The following is a 20530-nucleotide window of genomic DNA, read 5'->3' as shown; positions in this document are numbered from 1 at the left end:
TATTTTTTTTAAAACTAAGTTAATTTCATAGGTGACTGTTTTACGACAGCATAAATGAAAATTGTACATTTCGTATATATTTTTTTAAGACTTGACAGTCAGTTTTGAAAAATAATTAAAACGTATTTTAGAATAAAAAATACTACGTTACATTTTATTTTCTAACAAATATTGTGAAGCCAATGTATCTTATAATATCTATAGAATTATATTGATCATTGTTGATATTTATAAAAATATACAGACATTGTATAATACTAAATAATGTGGTATTATTTTATTATAATTTAATTTAAATTTGAACTCTGAAAATATCAGCTAATTTGTAAAAGAAAATAATTAGCTGATAAACACGCCATTTGACAGCATGATTTAAATATGTGACTTGAATATTTGTCGAATAAAAGTTAAACTTAAAAGAGTATCTTAGTATGCATATTCTAGTCAACTAGTAAAAAGTCGGAATAGTAGTTTGAACACGTATTAAATATGACACATCTTTAGTTTTACAATAACTTAAAGTTTTAAATTACAATATTACTTTCAAAGTAATATTTCCTATTTGTTTTACGGATTTGTTTTAAAATGTGAATTCCTAACCTGCACATCATCTTAGGGTTGTGATTACTCTTCGTGCACTCTTTCCGACGACTTCATACAACGTCAGCATCAAGGGAGGCTTCTCGTGTTTCTCTGACCAGGTCGTTTTTCAAAATCTCCGTGTTCTATTATAACAGTCATCGTCCTACCTGTAAATAATGTTCACGGGCACCACAAATGGATTCCATTACAAGTCTATGAAACGGTTTCCACATTGTCCTCGCTACGATCGCCGTCATCTCAGCTGTTATTGTAACGGGTATTATTTATAAGTTTACATTACTTTTATTATTATATTGTTATGAAATATATTACCCGCGATAGTAGAGAAAGGATTTATGTTATGAAAAAATCTAACCTACGGGGCCTGAAAACCGGATTCATGGTCTCTGATCCTGTGGGCACACAAAGAAATTTATCATAAGATCGTTCAAGATTATTCAATTTCTTGTCATAGGCCAAAAATTGTTGAGTGGCCCTAAATATCTTAACTATCAGACTTAAAATTGGGATAAAGTGAAGAGATTCTTTTAATATTTAATTAACTACACTCTGATACCCTTCAATATCACTAGGTGTTACAATGTAACATATACGTGCGGATAGATTTATATCGAGGGCAGCAAAAATAGGTACTAGTCCATATTTTATGAGACACTAAGAGATTTGCAAGACATTTATTTTTAAAGACTTATCATTTTAACTCATATTGGAAATTTTATAAAAGAAAGTATGATAATTCTCTCTTAAATTTTTAATAAATTTGTTTTTACTCCATTACCAATTGCAACAAGCCCAATTTAATCAATTAGATCAGTGACAGTAAAAATACTCTTTGCTGTCCCTAAACGCACACCTATGTATTGTACATTCAATAGAGTTTAATATTTTGTTTTTTAATTTAATTAAAAAAATATTTTAATAATCATTATGACAGAAACCATATTGTTTTATTTTTAATTGTACAAAAATTGGTTTGAAAACTTTAAGGTATAATCATATTATTTGATAATTAACTGTTGTATCGTATAAAAATAAATGAAAAACAATTTAACCTTTTAGAATAAAAACTGGTTATAATAAAAATGTAACGATAACCGTGACACTTCGGGCATGAAACATTATGTCTACTTTATCATAGTTTGTTTCCTAAAATATTTTCNCATGAAACATTATGTATACTTTATCATAGTTTGTTTCCTAAAATATTTTCCTACACCGACTTAAGAATATGGTCTCTGCTATTGTTACGGGCGATGTTCTGGTGCTTTATGCGTTACAATAATAATAACCTGTGTGAATACGGTCGACAATCTAAGCTCGTTGATTTAATATTATAATAATATCGTAAAAAAGTTGTTCGTGCCGTTCGTCGGTCAACGCTCATTATTCACTTTTTTCGGTTATCCATCATCAGAGTAGAGTACAGCCATTGTCACAATGCGACAGCGCGTGTGTCGGTATTTCCCCATTTTTGGCCCTTGGAGGTTTCGATACAGGAATTCATAGGAATTATAAAAATACGACAAAAATCACATTTGTCCGTCCAAAGGTGGAAAAACGTACCCGACACGAGTCCATCGATCATTCAGCACACGCCAACTGTACATTATTTACACACGGGCGCGTGAAAACCACGAAAAAGACTTGTATCGCGATAACGCGGATGATGACGTTTTGAAAGAAGTCCACATAGAAACATCAGACGAAAAAAAAACACGAGTGCACACTTGCAATGGACGGTAAATAGTGGTTAGTTTACATACATTAACATACACGTCTAACCATTACAATGTTTAGTTATTTAAATGTCAAAAACCATGTCTTAAACGAATTTGAGATGAGTCGGTCGATAATAGTATTATGCAAATAAGTTAAGTGAATGAAGTAGGCTCGTTTGCACAATGTTTGCTTTTGAGACTCAACGATTTCCTTTTTACTCATTGAAAAAATCAGTGATTTTATTATTGTCACGGTACTTATTCAGCGGTAAAATATTATTTGCCTTCTAATGATACTGTTGATTATTGACTTATAAAGGTAGAAACCCTTTAAGCTCTACGAATATTTTTCTACGCTATTTTCTATTCTAAACGCTGCCAGGCTCTAAACTTTTAAGGTAAATATGAAAACTCCGGCTAGACGGCAAAGCAGATTACATATTGGCGTAACGTGCCGGTCAAGATAGTTGCCAGTCCAATATTCAAACGATTCCGTTTTTTTGCACATAATAAAGCTCGAAGAGCTAAACTATTTACGGGACCAATACACTTGAGAAGCCGACTTTATTGTCTGCGCCGTATACGTAAGGTCGCCGTTTTGAATTTCCATAGGCGTGAAATATTTTATTAAAATTTCTGACTTTACATGTGTGTTCATACAGCAGTGTAATATAACAAACATAGATTTGTATTTCGTTTGATTGAGTGTCCGAGTAAACGGCTGTAGTTTTCGGTTGACTTTTGTTTTAGATTAATTTACACAATAATTACTCGCGGGGTACTTGAAAGTAATATACTATAATTTTGAGCGACGAAGAAAAGAAACCAATGCGTTCCCTTGGAAATTAAATGTAACGTTGTTATTCACGCCCCGGGCCGAGAATCCAATTTTGAAGAACTCTTATAGAAACGTTAGTGTTAACACGAGTCGTTTCTTATTTTTTCGAGAAAAACAAAAAGTGCCTATCTTAAGAAGATTAGAGTGAATGAACCACTCGAGGACATTACAATGTGTACGTCACGACGAAAGTATTAATTATCATTCCGTTTTACGCTTTCAGTCGTCAAGTAAGTAGGGACCCTTGTAGGAAACTTGTAATATATTAGTATGGTTTTTATATTTACATGATCTGTTGGAGTTTACACAACAAATTGAAACATGTGTTCTTCATTAACTACTCGCACAGTTCCTTTTATGCGCTACCTGTGCTTATGGGCGTGTAAATCATCGTGGTGCACTTTAGAGGGATAGCGACGATAACAAATCGATTATACTCGGTAACATATTATAACTGCGGTGGCAGCGGTAGAAAAACAACGCTGCAGGACGTATAGTATTGTGGTAAAGCACGTGGTACGCGTGACACGTTATTATTATTTTTTAAGAGTCAATTAATATGCTTCTCCCACACTTTATTAATTTCTTATGGCAATGAACTTTTAGACATTCTGTTGACGTCCGACGCACGGCACTCGGCTCTTTTTTCATTACTGTAGACGAGATTTGTCAACAACCGCATGTCGCGTATCCGAGTCATCCCAAATAATTATTACAATTTTATTTGAAATATCTCCCTTAAGTATAAATACAATTCAACAATAATGCAAAACATATTATGTACCATTACCATTTTACGATAGTTATTATGAAAAACAAAAATGTTACATTAATTGATGTCTTGATTTACTCTTAATAAATATGCATGTGTAACTACGCTGCATATTAGTATATTGTACTAGCGTAGTTACATAAAAGATCCTATTATGTCAGTACTCGATTTTTTACTTGGCTTTATTAATGAAAATTTGTTTGGCACAGGTCAGGATTGATTTAAAACGATCCGTCAAAAGGTTCGTTCAGTTGTTCCTTATAAAATTATTAACTTTTAAAAACGTTGAGTCGTGTAAATAATAATTATCTCTGCACGTTAGTTTCATCATAGATGTTAACGATAGTTGTAAGTTTAAAAAAAGAATAATAAGACATCATTGGTCTAGAAGAACCAAAGCGTCGATATGCTTCTTGTACATCAACCCTCCCGCTGGCCTTGGCTACCCATTAATCAATTTGATTTTCACGCTGAATGCTTGAGAATATATACATATAATATACTGACTGTAATTTATTTAGTAACTAATAATATGAACAAATTTTAACGTCAAGAGAAAACGCCTACTGTGTATATATTACGGTAAATAAATTGACAATCAGAGATTTACATACATCACCACCAGCGCTGTACGTCCACATGGCTTATTGGAGTTCATTTCGTTTTCTAAAGTGATATCACAAAGTTCAAAAATATAGTAATTGATACATCAAAAGGGGTCCGTATGCTTAATTAACCAAAGTCAAAAGATGTCCATAGTGCCCTCCTAAACCTCTAAACCCTTAAATAATCTTAGCCTCAAGATAAATCACATAAATCGTAAAACTCTAAACTAATTTAGTTTGTTATGGGCAACAAGATCTTATGAATTAGAGTTATAAGTAACCTAAAACAGAATATTAAGACATTAATTTAGGTATTTAATATTACTGCTATGAAATAAAAAATAAAAAAATTCATGAATGGGTAAAATCACCAGTAAATTAACACAACTTAGTAAACTAACACTTATTACTGTAAAAGCAACCAGTTTTTTTAAATTAAAAAATGATATTATTTGATTAAAACAAACTGTAGTTAATAATATTAATAACAAAAAAAAAAAAAGTATCTTAATAGATCCTACAGTAGTATTATAATTTTTTATAAAATACCATTTACTGTTCTCAGAAAAATTCTAGAATAAAATGCCTTATTTAAATCGTTTATATTTAAGCAATAATGTCATTTTTTGTGACCAAAAATGGTGTATTTTAATCATTATTGTTACACTGGATATACTTATTTGTGTTAAATGTCAAATGCATATTGTATGGTTATTATTTTTATGAGAACAACAATAAATTAGTCGTCTTCAAACGACATTAAGGAGTAAATTCACACACTTTTCGTCACCCTCTTTTAATATAAGTATTAATAAAATAAGTACTTATTAATTTTAGCGATTTTGGGATGACAACAACCTTCCCGGTATCATCGTAGTAATACTCCTTGTCTTCATTTACTATTATTGCCCATACCGCCTCCTATTATTAAATATTATTATATTATATGCGCAGTTTAATTAATACGGTCTGATTTATGGGGCCTTATGAATTATTTAGAGTGCACCCGACCGACACCGCACTTTATAACAAGTTCTTCTCATTCCCCTTTTAAACACACACTCAAATGCGATAATGGTAATCGAGTTTTTCAAACTAAGTCCCACAAAGAAAAACATGAGAAAACGGTCATGTGCTACAATATCTCACGGCCACACTGTTGGGGTGATTTCGAAAAAGAAACCCAGTCCCCATTTAGTGATAATCTAATTAATAATTGCCTACGATTGAAAAATGTAAGAGGGTTGAAAAAGTGATACAAAGGACGCTATCTGGCATCGTAAGTCTCGACTTTCACGTTTCTAATATGCTGTGAGGTAAAAATACCTCTTTGTGACTTTTTATCTCGACTATATAAAGTGCTTCACTTATCATGAACCGCTTAATTAATCGAATAAGGTGTGAATAATATTGATAATTTTTTATTGTTTTCTTTTAATCGATGTTTTTCTCAATTTATCAATCATAAAGTATTTTTCATGTGCATTCCTTGTACCTTATAAGGGTGTCAACTTTAAATTTTCAAATAACAACACACATAAATAAGAAAATAACTAATCGATAATAACTTTTGGACCAATATTTCAAAAATTAGTTATTATTAATTAAAAGTATAGACTGCAGGTGAATAGTGGGTGAATAGTCATTTTTATAATGACATACTTCCTCCCGCCCAGGTATAAATATGTCAATAATTTCCGAAATACTGGTCCAAAAGTTATTATCAACCAGTAATTTTCTTAATTTGATCATTGTTTAATAAATACGTTAATTAACTATGTATCTTGCTATTTTTAAAATTGAAATTGACATCCTTATAAGATATATGGGGTGACACATAAAAATACTTTATATGTGATGAATTAAGGAAAATACTCAACTAAAAGAAACCAATTAAAAATATATCAATATTTAATTGTTATAACTGATCAAATTTATAAAATAAATAATTATGCTTCCAACTTTTAACTTTTTAAAATACATTAATTATTAAAGTATCCCTGTGAACAATAATTGATTTACCGATCGAGTAAAAGTTTTAAAATATATTATGTGTATTATATGATATAAACATTTGCATGTGCAAGTCATGTTTAACAAAACAGTCTGTGGGAACAACAAATTTCGGATATTCATTAATCGATTAAGACCACGTTAAAGTTGATCAACGTTTCAATTACTATTTTGAACAATGATTGCTTATTGCTCTTTTTCCGGTTGGAATAAATATCACTCAAAGTTTACCAGAAGGGTTTATGCTGTACGCACTTCTACCCGCATATCAACCCCTGATCAATGAAATATATACAAAAGATTTTAAAAACAAAAGAGTATTCCATTAATTCTCTTTGCGACGGTGTACAGAACCATCAACATATTAGCGTATGGGTAACTAAATTTAAAATTGTCTTTCATTAACTCTGACATTATTAGAGTGTAGCATTTAAGTCTAACTTACGTAGTGAACCATATAAAAGGGATAGTTTATTCTCAAGAAAGCATTTGTCGTACTCTATAGTAGTTTTCCATGACCGGATATGAACCGACAGATAAAAAAAACATCACTATGCCGCGATCGCTGAACCATCAAGGCCCGTTTTTCCGTCAAACGGGAAATACATCCCTTTTGCACCATTAAAAATGTATACGGAACTAATGGTACGGACTGAGAGATCATCGTATGAATAGTGTATAGCGTCAATTGTTTTTTTGCTTCGCTAAATCGAAAACACAATATGTTTTGATATTACCGGAAGTTAACTGATCTCTCCAGTATTGAAGGTTATTAAAACTAAATATCGATTTAATATAAGTGGTTATATTTATATATAAATGATGATTAAAACTAATTTGTAAATAGATATTTAATATCTTATATAATTTATACCTCTAATACACTAATTAATTTTATAGATTACATTTTGTAAAACATTTTATTTTAATAAAATTATTTTCATTATTTAAATAATTGTTTTTATAAAATAACTCACCTAATATTTTTTTAATTAATATTATTTTGAACTATAAAAAGTATACATCAATTTGAAAACTTAAGTATAATTAATCTGATATAGTTTTAGTTGAATATCTTGTGTTATTTAGTTATATCGGTTTATAGCCAATTATTATATTTTATTATTTTTATGTAAAAAAGTTTAATTTTAAGAGAGATTAATATCTTTTTAATAACATCAAATAAATATAATTAATATCAAATTATTTTTCCCGAATCAATTATTTCTTGTTGAATTCCAACTAAAAAACTATTTCTTATATTAATTAAGTTTTAAATATACTAAACGTTATGATCTTACTGGTATAAAACAGCAGGTCATCGTTTTCGAAAGGAATTTACAAATTCTTTCTTTTAAAATACTGTAAATCGAATTTTTAATGTTCTTTTATAATAACATTGCCTTGGAAGTTATTTCGAAAATATAGCTTGATGATGATAAGAAGAGTATTTTCTCATTTAAAAGTTTAAGCCTAAGACTAGCCTTAAGGCATGCAACCAAAAGTTTGTCAATAACGATAAGCATTTGAGATAGCACAATGCGCATACAAACAACTTTACATGGGGTTAATAAGCAGTAAATATTATCTAACTAAATTATGTTTTGATAAACAACTGAATATTAGTCACATTGAAATTAATTTTTTTTTTTAGAATTGATATATTCATTCACAAGCGTGATACGTAGACTAATGCATAAATATATTTTATAATATGTTTTATTACCTTTTTATTTTATTTTTAATTAACTCATTTTTATATAATGACATTAAAATCAGAAAATGATATGAGTTTACAATTTTACAACAAAAGAACTGCAATTCTTCCTGTTTTCCACAAATCGCATAGAATAATTTATAACCAATCAAATGATTTACACTAATAAATTTAGAATTAAAAAACGGTTTTTAGTTAATTTTAATAATAACTGTTTTATGGCAGTATGCATTTCCTCAAAAAAAAAAAAAATTCACTAAAAAAAGTGCTAGTTTATTGTTTTACATAAATTAGACCTGTTTGAAGGTATAATTCTTGTTTTTGATTGATTCTATATGTATTCACTTCTGACTATACGAGTTCGAATATTATAAAATTTGAATAACACGAATCATTTTAGCGGTGTCATTTGGAAAAAATTAATGCACTTCAAAGTTTTGGAAAACCCAACTATCTGACAATTAATTCAAGATTTGTCCAAAATGAATATCTAGAGATACTGACCTCAGAAAGAATGCTGCAGCCGTCGACGTTTTGGTATCCTGTACTGCAATATTGGCAGTTTGGAGCCCATAGCGTAGTCCATATCTTGCATCTGTGGCGGCGTACATGTCGGTTAGGTAAGATCGTACTCCACCGGTGACCGAGGCTTTCGCTACATCGGTGGATTGCAGCGGGGCCGATAATGTCAACGAAGAAGACTTGCGGTCTATGACGTCGATGAGCACGTGCGAGTCGACTATGCGCGGTATACGTCGACGGGCCGGCGTCGGCTGAGGGTCCTGAACACGACTGCCGCCGCCGCCCGTGACCATCGTAGACGTGTGGCCGCCTCGGTTCCGGATCTCCCCGCCAGCGGTGCATAAAGGGGAGGAGGTGGAATAAGAGGCGGCCGGCTGAGTCGGTGGAAGCGGTGGCTGTGGACGTCCTCCTGGTGACTGTGGTTGATGTTGCTGTTGCTAAACCGAAAACAAACAAACATGCACGTGAAAGGGATATCGTGGATAATGATGAACGTTGGTAAATGAACGCGCACACAAACATAAATATTCCATTTTAATTAATGACCCATTGTTATCATCATTATATACATCACGAATTATAAGGGAAATAAGAAATGGTCTTTTTATGATGACCAAAAAGTGTGTTGGTAAACTTTACTTCCGCCTTCAGTAACTAGTATCAATAAAATATGAAACAATGCACATAATTAGAGACGATTTCACTTCTATCAAGGATAGAACATTTATAGAGGAATATAGTTTTTTAGTTACGTAGAAATAAAAAACTGTGTTGGTGTAAAAATGTTAATTACTAGGTGTACACAATGGCTCTACGATTGGCATTACGTATTGTAACAAAAGAACGTATTTAATATTTACTAGAATTATTTGAAGATAATTCTCACGCGTTGACTCTAAGTAAAATGAACAGATAGGAAATGGACTCTTGATAATCTTATTCTAGAACCGTAATACTTTTAATTATTAAAAAAAGATCAAATAATAATAGAGATTTTCTTTTGTTGTTTATTATGAACAAACATATTTTATATTGTAGTATTTTTAGTATGAAAAAATAATTCATAAATGATGTTCTTATATAATTTTATGTTAAAGATATATTTAAATCGATCAAGATTTATTCAACAGTCACAGTAAAAATCTCAGTCTCAGTCGAAAAAAAAATTTCTTTTGGAAAACACAATTAAAGTTATTTATCTATTTTATTATTATTTCCATTTTCGATTTAATAAAAAGTATATCCGCCTACTTTCCAAATCGATGTTTTAGTTTATATGAATAAATGTTTTTAGGCTATGTACATTTTTAGCTTCAATGCGAAGCTAAAAAGGTATTAATTTTACTACTATGTGTTTTTTTACTGTAATCTGGACAACTCTTAATTTGTAATTGGAACAAACTGTGGTGTTAACAAGATGTAGAAAAGCTTTTTATTTGAAAATAAATCAATGATGTTATTTCAATGTATATACATTAATAAATTTGACTAAAATATTTGGCTACTAAAACAATCATTTCTTAGCAATTATTTTAATAGCTCTTAACTTAATAAATTCACTACACAAAAAGGGCTTAGATTATGTTCTTTTTTATTGGTCTTCAAGTATACTAATCAATTATTTTATAATACTAATAATCTACATAAGCTTTAAAGAGTTATTTCACCTAAACATCAATAAAATAATCGCTTAAAATGAGCAAACTGTGTATTATTTTCCTATTAAAAAGGTGTTACTTTTTAGTTTCTCCCTTTAATAGAAAGGTTTTGCAAATCAATCAATCTACCCTACTTATATGCACGTATAGCTTTATTTATATAATGTATAGTTAACTTAAGTAATAAATGTTCCGTGCACTCTTGTATAATACGAGTACTTTTTTAAGTACATTAGTCTATTTAACAACAAATTGAATGAATAGTTTTAAACTTAACATCCAAAGATATTCAATTCATAAAAAAGAGTCACTTATAATGTATACCATATATTATAAATAAAATAATATGATAGAAATTAATCATCTTGCATTGATGTAAATGGACTATTTAGTAGCTCATTACATAATAATACTTCAAAAACTCATTCTGAGTATTTTGTATACACTTTTGCTTAAACCAATTGGTTTTTTGATACAGAAGTTGGTAATATAAACTACAATCAGATATAAAAATGTACACTTGTAGTTTGCGTTTTACCAATAAAAGTTTATTCCTTCGAACAATATTGTTCTGGTAGAGTATTTAATTTTTGAAAATTATTAAAAACACATATTAGGAAGAAATATACATGAAAATATCTTCATATAAAGGTTTTCAATTCACAATTATCTGCTAAGATTAATAGACTTTAATCAATACATAATAAATGTGTAAAACATAACTAGTTACTATTATCAGCCTACGTTAAGATGTTTGTTTTCATGCTGCTCTAGAATAATCAGAGATTGTATAATAAAAATCTAGAAAACCACTTTTATTCCCTTTCATTTATCAACAAACTAAAAATTAGGCTTTTAGATTTCAAACTGTGAGTATTTTCCTTGCTATTGACATCTAACACCCGAAGGAACTACCACTCATATATAATAGTTAAATTCTATGTACTAAAAACGGCCTTTTCATTTTCTACCTGTAGATAAAAAATGAAAAAATTATTTTTAATCGACTAACATTAATTATTTATCTAACCGATATAACTTAATAGAACCAAATATCTATAAATACTCGGTTCTATTAGATAATTAATTTTACAAAATGAATTTTAAACATAATAACAATAGTTGTAACTTTTTGAAGTTGAAATGACATGAATTGTTTTATATAAATCATTTACTAAAACAATTATTCTTTCGTTTTTAATACATAACATAATATTACTTAAATATTACTTCATAAAATACTTCTACATCTATTGTTATTCAGAAAAAAATAAAATAAATCTTTTATAATTATAATTAGATACAATCTGAACTTTAACTAGAAAAAAGTTGTCTTAAGTAACCATTAAATATTAAAGATTATTTATGTTAAAATTATAATACGCACATGGTACATTCATAGATTAATGATTGTATAATATACAAAATAAGTCTACATTAATATAACATACAAGAGTGAGGTACATAACTATAGTCTTATTGATGTATAAACAAGATTAAATGTATTACAACCACAAGTAAAAACAAGTTGTTGTAATTGTTGCGGTGATCATTACAATAATTTAAAAAATGACAAGAACCGACACCAAGACAATTTAACGACTCCACTATCGATAACGATCTACGTTAGTAGATCTTACGTTCTTAGGCTTTTCTAACAACCTGTGCTTGTTCGTAAATATACATGTATAACCAATGGTTTATATCATGACTCTTACCCAAGAGAAAAAATCGCTACTTTCTCAGGTTTCCAATGGAGTATGTACCCATTGTGAAATGCATATAAGTATCTTTTTACTGTAACGACAATTGGCATTACGTTTAATAAATTCTCTACTCAAGTTATTTCGTGTAATATTTACTAGGAATTTCTTTTGATTGAATAGACTTAAAGTCATATCCATTTTGATAAGCGAAAACCGAGTATCATAATTAAGATTTACTATTTTTTGAATAACTCTCAGAATAATGTTTGGTCATGAAATTTAATTTATACTTACGGTAAAAAAACTTTTGGTGGACACCCTGTGGGAACATACGAGGGCTTAATCAAAAACGGCAAAATTCAATCTGACTCGGATCGTAAAGTGCAATTAATGATTTATGCGCCGTCAATTTTTCAGAATTAATGACTACGGACATACGCCGAAAATGGCGCCGTGGTTGATTGAAGTCAACACCCAGTAATAAAAATGGAAAATTGTATACACACAGAAAAGGGTCTAAGCCGTACGCCCAAAAGAAAATTATTGTACGTAGAAGAATTTAAAAAAAAACCACCCTCGATGAAAACTCGTATACAAATGCTTTCGCGGATGAGGGTTGTTTTATTCATCGTGTGGGCTCTGAAGAAACTTTGATTAAAAGCTGACGGCCGTGGTTCATGTTTTTTTATCACAACAGTTGCTATTACTAAACAATTGTGAAAGCGAAAAAACATTGATGTTTCATTATGTGTATCCAATTCAGATTGCTATTCAGTAAACGAGGTAGGGAAATATCAAAATCCTATAATCAGCTATTCATAGTTTAAATGTCATTAAATGAATCATATATCAGAAACACTATGACATACGATTGCTTTATTTTAAAAAGTAGCAATTTTTTAACGACATTAAATTTAAAACTTGAATAAGTAATTATGGTTAAATTTAGATAATAATCTATTATTAGAACTAGTGAAAACTACTTAATATCTTACACGTTAAGTTCAAACTCAGAACTGGAATTACTTTGTGTATATACTAAATTAGATTAGTCTAAAATTTTCATAAACAATCTTTTAAATAGAGTAATACAAATAAATCTCAGTAAAACTTTGTAGATACAAAAAATTAAATCTCCAATTAATACATTCAGCAGATTGGTAAATTTATAATAGAAATGTCTTTTTTTATAAAAATAAATTTTTCTTTAATAAATTTGAATATACTGATCCTAATAAAAAAATGTTGAAGTATAATTTAGAGTTAACATGCATATTATACTTTTTTTTTATCTTCATTAAGTTGTTATGTTTAATTTTTTAACAAATAATAGGTGTGTTATATGCTATTTGACGCACTTCAAACAAACAGTCACCATATTTGACTTAACGAATGTTGTTTACTTTATATTGTCGTCACTTAGGATTTGTAAATTCTGTTGATGGCTTATATACTAATTGGATTTCAGAACCTGTAGCAAGAAGAGGGCTGGAATATTTATAGCCCATATACAAGAGAGAGCCCAGCATAGTCTGTTTAAATCTGGTGATAATTTATTTAACTGCTTTGATTTAGATAGGGCGATGGTGAAATGGTAGGCGGATAATGCGCATAGGATAACCCATCGTACTGAATCGGTTTTTATTGTCACCAGCGTGAAGTCAGCACCCTCTAACCATTGCAACCACAGTCAAAAAGAGTAGTAAAATGCTGAGTCATCTATGCCTTCTCCTTAAACGTTAAAAATGATCACTAAATATTATTAAATGGTCAAATTGACTGTACAATAGGCACTGCATATTCGTACCAATAATTTGATAGTGCTCGGGAAATGTCAATAATTTGTTAAGTTGAACTTATGTTATCATCCTGCTATATTGGTAAAACAATCTGTACCATAAATGACTATAATATTTTATGACATATCATTTTTTTTTAGATTATCATATTGTTGTTATATCATTATTTTTGAAGATTGATATCTGGAATAACTGTTGTATAGTTCTATTGTCTCAGCAATACACCCGTATATCTTTTTTTAATTGCAAAATTTTGACTTGAACAGTTTGTCTCAAGCACCGCCAAATTTAATCTCTCATTACATTGTTAGACTTTGCCCTTGACGTTAAAACCTGCCATTTTTGATTGTGTGTATACAAAATACGTCATGATAAAATTACTCTGTGCAAGTGAGGACTTTCCCTTTTAGAAAGCGTCATAAACTTTTACGAGATGCCGAGGCCTTTTAATAATCAGAAATACACATGGTCATGGTTTTATTTACACTACACCATATGCATCGTACCGGAAAAGAATTCATTCTCTGTAATTGTTTTTATTTACTTTATACAAACACATAAAACGCCAAACATTGTTTTAACATATACGTAATGTTAGAAAAAATATACGTTATAATTGTTGTAATAGAGGTTTCAGACTTATAGTTTCTTTACAGCATAATTACATGACTACTTTTATTTTTACCATTATAGTGTTATAAATAAAATATATATTTATTACAGAAAAATATGTTAATTGATATTACGAACAAAAAAAATACAATTAAAATAATATAAAAATAAAATCTTATTTTTATTTTGGTGTAAATTTTATAACTTTCTGTAAAGTTTTTTTAAAAGCAATGACTATGTTTTTTAAGAAGTTTTTACTGACCTAATCATTAATTTTTTATACTATACACTCCAATAAAAACAGTTTTTCGCTAAAACTCGCCAGATATTCAAGTTTATAATTCACTTGGATAATTAAGGGAAAAATAGACAATGAATTTTACACTGACATTTCATACATATATATATATATATGTTGTATAACTCGTCGTATAGATTTGAAAACAGAGATCTACCGAAAAGAAAAAATAAAGTTTTGTTTGAGCTCTTAAGACAATAAGGGGCCGAAATTCGGGTCATCAATCTTGGAAATTGAGACTACCACTGGTCTTGCAATCGTACATATGGAGTTCTCTACTTGCGGTCACAAATGTTACCCCCTCGTCGGTTTTCATCCCTAAATCGCGTTTATGCGTTTTCGGTATAACTTTCCGCATATCCTCTAAAATACCTTCTTGAATGATAAAGACTCCCCTCGTTAAACGTACGGAAATATATCTTGGTAAAAATAAAAGAAACTTTTTGAAACTAAGGAAATTTTGGGTTGTTAAGCTTTATTGTCACCATACTGTATACAAAGTGCCTTCCCTCTTTGAGAACAATTACAAATGAAAGATAATACGTTCCTCCATTAGTTCAACATTATTTTACTTTCGTCGTTGCTTGAGCGACAACCCTGTGATAACAGGGGGCAATTAGAGGACAAATATTTAATTAAATGATTCATTTTAATCGTAATAAACTTTTAAATAGTTTAAACATAGATACAATTTTCAAAATTATAGTAAAATATTAAGATGCATTATTTTTATGACACAAAGAAAGCAGAGGGATTTAATATGATTACATAATAATTCTAAATAATTGTATTCGAATTTTTATTAATAATGTTTAATTCAATTATTTACCTAAATTATTTTTTTATGAAAATGTCTTTAAGTTCTTTGTATTCCAAATACCTCATATACAGAGTTTTCAAAAATTTAGAAAACAGGCTAATTGTTACAAACAATGAGAACAATAGAAACTTGTTTCCTTACTTACTGAACATACTGTATATTAGATACTTGAAATACAAAGAACTTAGTAAAAGAAAATAATAAATATTGATCACGTGTGGCTAATATTATTTAAAATTGATATTTTAGATTGGAAAAAATCTTGCGAACTTAAATTATATTATTATAAAAACTTATACAATAATTCATTAATTGATTTTTATAATTATAACATGCTAATGTAAAAAGTAATTTTTAAAATTTAACTAACATAAAATGATATGACTAAATTTGTCATATTTATAAAAACTCATAATCAATACTATTATGTTATTTATATACAAAAATAAAATAATAATATCCAAAATACTTACTTTAAGTTTGTTTTGTTTTTCTTTTGATTGATATTCATCAAATCGCTGTAGTTTCAAATGAGCCGCTAATGAAGATTTATAGGTTTTTTGATATTTAGCGATTTTTAATTTAGGAACTCTAAAATAAAAAATTAACAACAATGTTATGAAAAAGTATAAAATGCATAGAATTATAAAAACAAAAACTTGTCAACTTAAATCAATTTTTGTATGATACACGGTTTTATTGTATGAAAAAGTTTTATGTTATTACTTTTCACGAATTGATTTATAATTAGAATTCATGATAATTCAAGTTTCATTATCACGATAATTTAAAATTTAACTAATAATGAAGATTCGTCTAGGTGTACTCGAAAATTCCTAAAATTTTATCTTAGGCATAAATGTAATGGAGTTTGTGAACTAAAATTAATATTTTCTTATGATGACAATCTATTTTAAATATTTAAAATAAATTTATTATTAATATTTCTTAATTGTTTTGATCTATTTCAGAAGGTGATGAGAATATTATAATCTTTTCCCAAAATACCAATAAAACTTTTTAAAACGATTTCTTAAAAACAATGATATAATTGAATAAAAAATATAAATTCTTCACACAAAATCTGTTATTTCGAGATGTAATATTTTTACTATTTTTGCGATGCCAGATGTATTTAAAATTTATTACATTCTAGTTAAGTTATATTTTTTTGAGATCATTTGTAGATTTTTCTAAAAATTAATTCAATATTTTTAGCTAATGTAACAATTGAATATATATATATATACATTTTATTAGATATATAAACTTTTGTCTTTTAAAATAATATCTATTCATAACCAATGCGTTACGCTATCTATTAAAATTGATTACAACTTTTAACTATTCTGAATGTCCACTGGAGAGCGCCACATCAGATATTATGTAGTCCTTTGATGAACTTTAAGTAAGGGCAGTTTTCGCGATATATATTAAAAAATTTTTTTACATTTTTATTTATCTAAATAAGGAGTTAATTTAAGTTAAACTTTTTAATTCAGCGGTAATATTTAGATTTTACGTAATCTTTATTTTGATTTGATTTATTTTTGGTTTATTTAACAATTAGTTAAGATTATATTTTTTGTATTTCCTGTTAAATATCTCTTTTTAAATTAATTTAAAATATAATAACTTTAGTTTGATTGGGTTGGGTTTTGATGTAAATAATTTTAATAGTCAAATTTAATTGAATAGAAAAAAATAGGAAGAATGAAAAATTATTATAAGCACAACAATTTTATCATTCAACACTAAATTTTTGTAATCTCACTGATAACTAAACTGGTTCAGTTAGAGTTTTCACCTTTTCATTTAATTTGTTTTAAAAAAACTTTAATTGCTTAATTTTATTTAATTAAACAAAATTATTGTCTTATGTAGTATTGCATTGCAATGTGCAATAGTAAAATAATATTTAAATTAAATCAAAAAAACGTTTGGAAATATATTTGTAACTTACTCTTCTATTTGTTTTTTAGGCATAGGAGTAGGAATTCGCGGAGGTAATACTGGAATAGGAGTCGCTTTTCTTGTTAGCTTTGGAATGGATTTTTGTTTACTTCGACCACCCATAATTGAAGCCATATCTCCATGGCCAAAAGGCCTTCTATAAGTTGTCACTTCCACTGTGGTAGTCATCTAAAATAAAAATTAATTGAATTTGATTTTACGAACAAATATTTACTTCTAATTGACTATTTGTTTTTTATTATGTTAGATTAGTAATTAACAAATATATAGATATTTTTAATCAAATATACATTTGTACTTGTTTTCTATTTTAAACGATAAAATATTTGATTACAATTCATGAACGATTATTTTGTTTTTTTTAAATTTAACTATTAAAACATAAAGTGAAATATTATTTTTGTTTTTCTGTATACTAAAAAAAATTTGAATTTCTATTGCTAAAGACTGAGGGAAAACAGTAATTTATTTTTTGTTACTTCATCAAAACGCAACAAAAACTAAACGCGGTTAAATGAAACTAGTAAAATGTTTACATTTCTCTATATAAGATATCGATTGTGCAAAATAAACGATTATGTGACATAAAAGAAACCTATCTGAGTGAAAACAAAAATATTGGGGTTCATGTAAACGACACCGCACTGATAAAACTTCATGTCAACGCCAGATAGCGATTGTTTGAAAAATAATAATGGTGAAAGAAGTCTTACACTAACTACGGATTCATTATTTTACTAAATAATCAACGGTCTACTATCAGTCACATTTAAGCTATAAGTATCATTGTTAGGGTTCATACTAATATAATGAAACAATTTTTCATTTATTTCTACGAGTAAATGAATCTACATGATTAAAAAAATAGTAAAGTTAATGATAGTCAAATCCTTATGTCAATTCTTGCGTACAATATTATCCGCAAATATTATTTTGATGTTTTGTTAGCGACGTCCCAGTGCTTAGTAATACATTTATACAAATATAAAATCAGCAATAGCAAAACCATAGATATCATAAAGAAAGGGTGACACACACACGCGGCCGCTCCTAATCATATTATATAAACGGGCACCCTACTGACAGAGAGGAAGGCACGGGAGTGTTTTTCTTTATCCCTCGTTTATTGCACACTGACCCTACGCCGTCGCTCCTTTGACTGCGTGTAATTTATCGCATTCTGCTGATTAAAAATGATCGCAGATGTATAAAACATCCGGGACATTGTTTGATAGTGACCAAATCATAATAAACTTTCTCACACGCACATCTACAGTAGATTAAGTATAAAGTGTTTCTATCATAACATCATCGAAAAGCACATGTAACCCTGTGAAATATTAAATACATTGTAATTCTTGTCGGATCCACGATATTAATGGTACAAAACATTTTTCAAAATTAATACACAACTATAGATATTTAACTACAGGATTAGGGTAGTTTTTTATTTTACGATCAAATCATTTTTTCCTCGTATTATTCATACACATTAAAAACTACAGTAGTTGCCTAAATATTAACTCAATAATAATAATATATATATATATATATACTGCATGATTATATACGACTTTTTAAGAAACACATGGTAACGATATTTTTGATAGACTATTATTTTGGTGTACATAATTGATTAAAAAATAGAACATCAATAACATTCATACCGAATGAGTTACCTTAGATTTCAAATACTTAAAAAACATTTACATAAGGAATAGTTTGGCAAGATATCAGAAAACATAAACAGAATGGTTAAAATAAAGCTAATTGTGGAACGAATACCGTCTGGAGTCATTTATACGCTCGTATGTCATAATAATATTCTCGATAGTATTTTTTTTCTACTTTATTTCTTAACCGCCTACCAACTTTTATTTTTTTTTTATAGGGCAGAATATACAAGTAAAGGGTACGAGCTAAAAGGGATCTCTTTCATCTGCATAAAACAGTTTGTCATAACTAACAAACATATAAGTTTAAAAAACTACAAAGGTACGATAAATTTTGAGTTGAAAATTAATCATGACAATTTCGAGGCGGTAAATTCTTATTAGACGCTATACGTGTGAGGTCACATTTAGGAAGTATTCCAAACTCAAGTTTGGCAATTAATTTTTTCAGTTTTACTAATCATCATTAATTATATAGAAATGTTTTAGTTGTCTAACTCTTTGCTATTATGTAATCTTAAGACTTCTGGCGAAAAATTAAATGCAGCATTGATTAAAAAGTTAACCTTGTATGACATTTTGTAATTAAAATATATCTAAACACATTAGTTAATAATTATTATTACAAAATGTTTATATCAATTGACTGAACTCGTTTTATTATTAAGGTAAAACCAAATAATACCATTACTATTAATTATTACAATAATAATATTTAAAAAAATAAATATAACACTATAATATAAAAAAGAACTGCTAACGTTAATTTTTCAAATAAACAAAACGAATTTAAAATCCTAAATTCTATACATACTGACAAGAGTTATAATTAGTTCGTCTTAAGATATAAAAATGTTAGCAGATATGAAAAATGAAAAATTAAGAAATTGAACTGATTTGGGTTTTTCTGACATGTTCACAATATCTAGTAAATTATTTGATCTATATCGAATTTTTTACAAGAATTTGTGAGGTTAATATTTGTAGAAACTATTATGAAGTCATTTTTAAAACCTTAACCAAACTAAACATTTGACTATATAAAGTTTAAAAACCAAAATTAATCGATGTATATTTATTAGTTAATTTCTATTTTGAACTATTTTAAAATCAAATTATAAGTTCAATTATAAGGTTTAAAAAGACAGTTTAATCATATTTTTAGGGTTTGTCATCGTTTTTTCAACATTTACTAAAAAAAT

General features: G+C 28.4%; 1 protein-coding gene across 2 annotated transcripts in view; it reads right to left on the bottom strand.

Moving 5' to 3' along the window:
• The window catches only part of LOC126906329 (kinesin-like protein CG14535), a 110428-nt gene that overhangs the window by 85115 nt on the left and 4783 nt on the right, over nt 1-20530 (bottom strand). For both annotated transcript variants that reach the window (XM_050686881.1, XM_050686882.1), the window contains exons 2-4: nt 17645-17823; nt 16155-16272; nt 8771-9225 (exon numbers count right to left, since the gene is read on the bottom strand). In XM_050686881.1, coding sequence (XP_050542838.1) covers nt 8771-9225; nt 16155-16272; nt 17645-17823 — 752 coding nt within the window. The remainder of the gene's footprint in view (nt 1-8770; nt 9226-16154; nt 16273-17644; nt 17824-20530) is intronic.

This window comes from Daktulosphaira vitifoliae, unplaced genomic scaffold (assembly GCF_025091365.1).
Source record: "Daktulosphaira vitifoliae isolate Bord-2020 unplaced genomic scaffold, ASM2509136v1 Scaffold_4, whole genome shotgun sequence".
Classification (NCBI taxonomy): domain Eukaryota; kingdom Metazoa; phylum Arthropoda; class Insecta; order Hemiptera; family Phylloxeridae; genus Daktulosphaira; species Daktulosphaira vitifoliae.
Note: the sequence above shows the minus strand (reverse complement) of the source record. Positions and strands in the feature narration are given on the sequence as shown.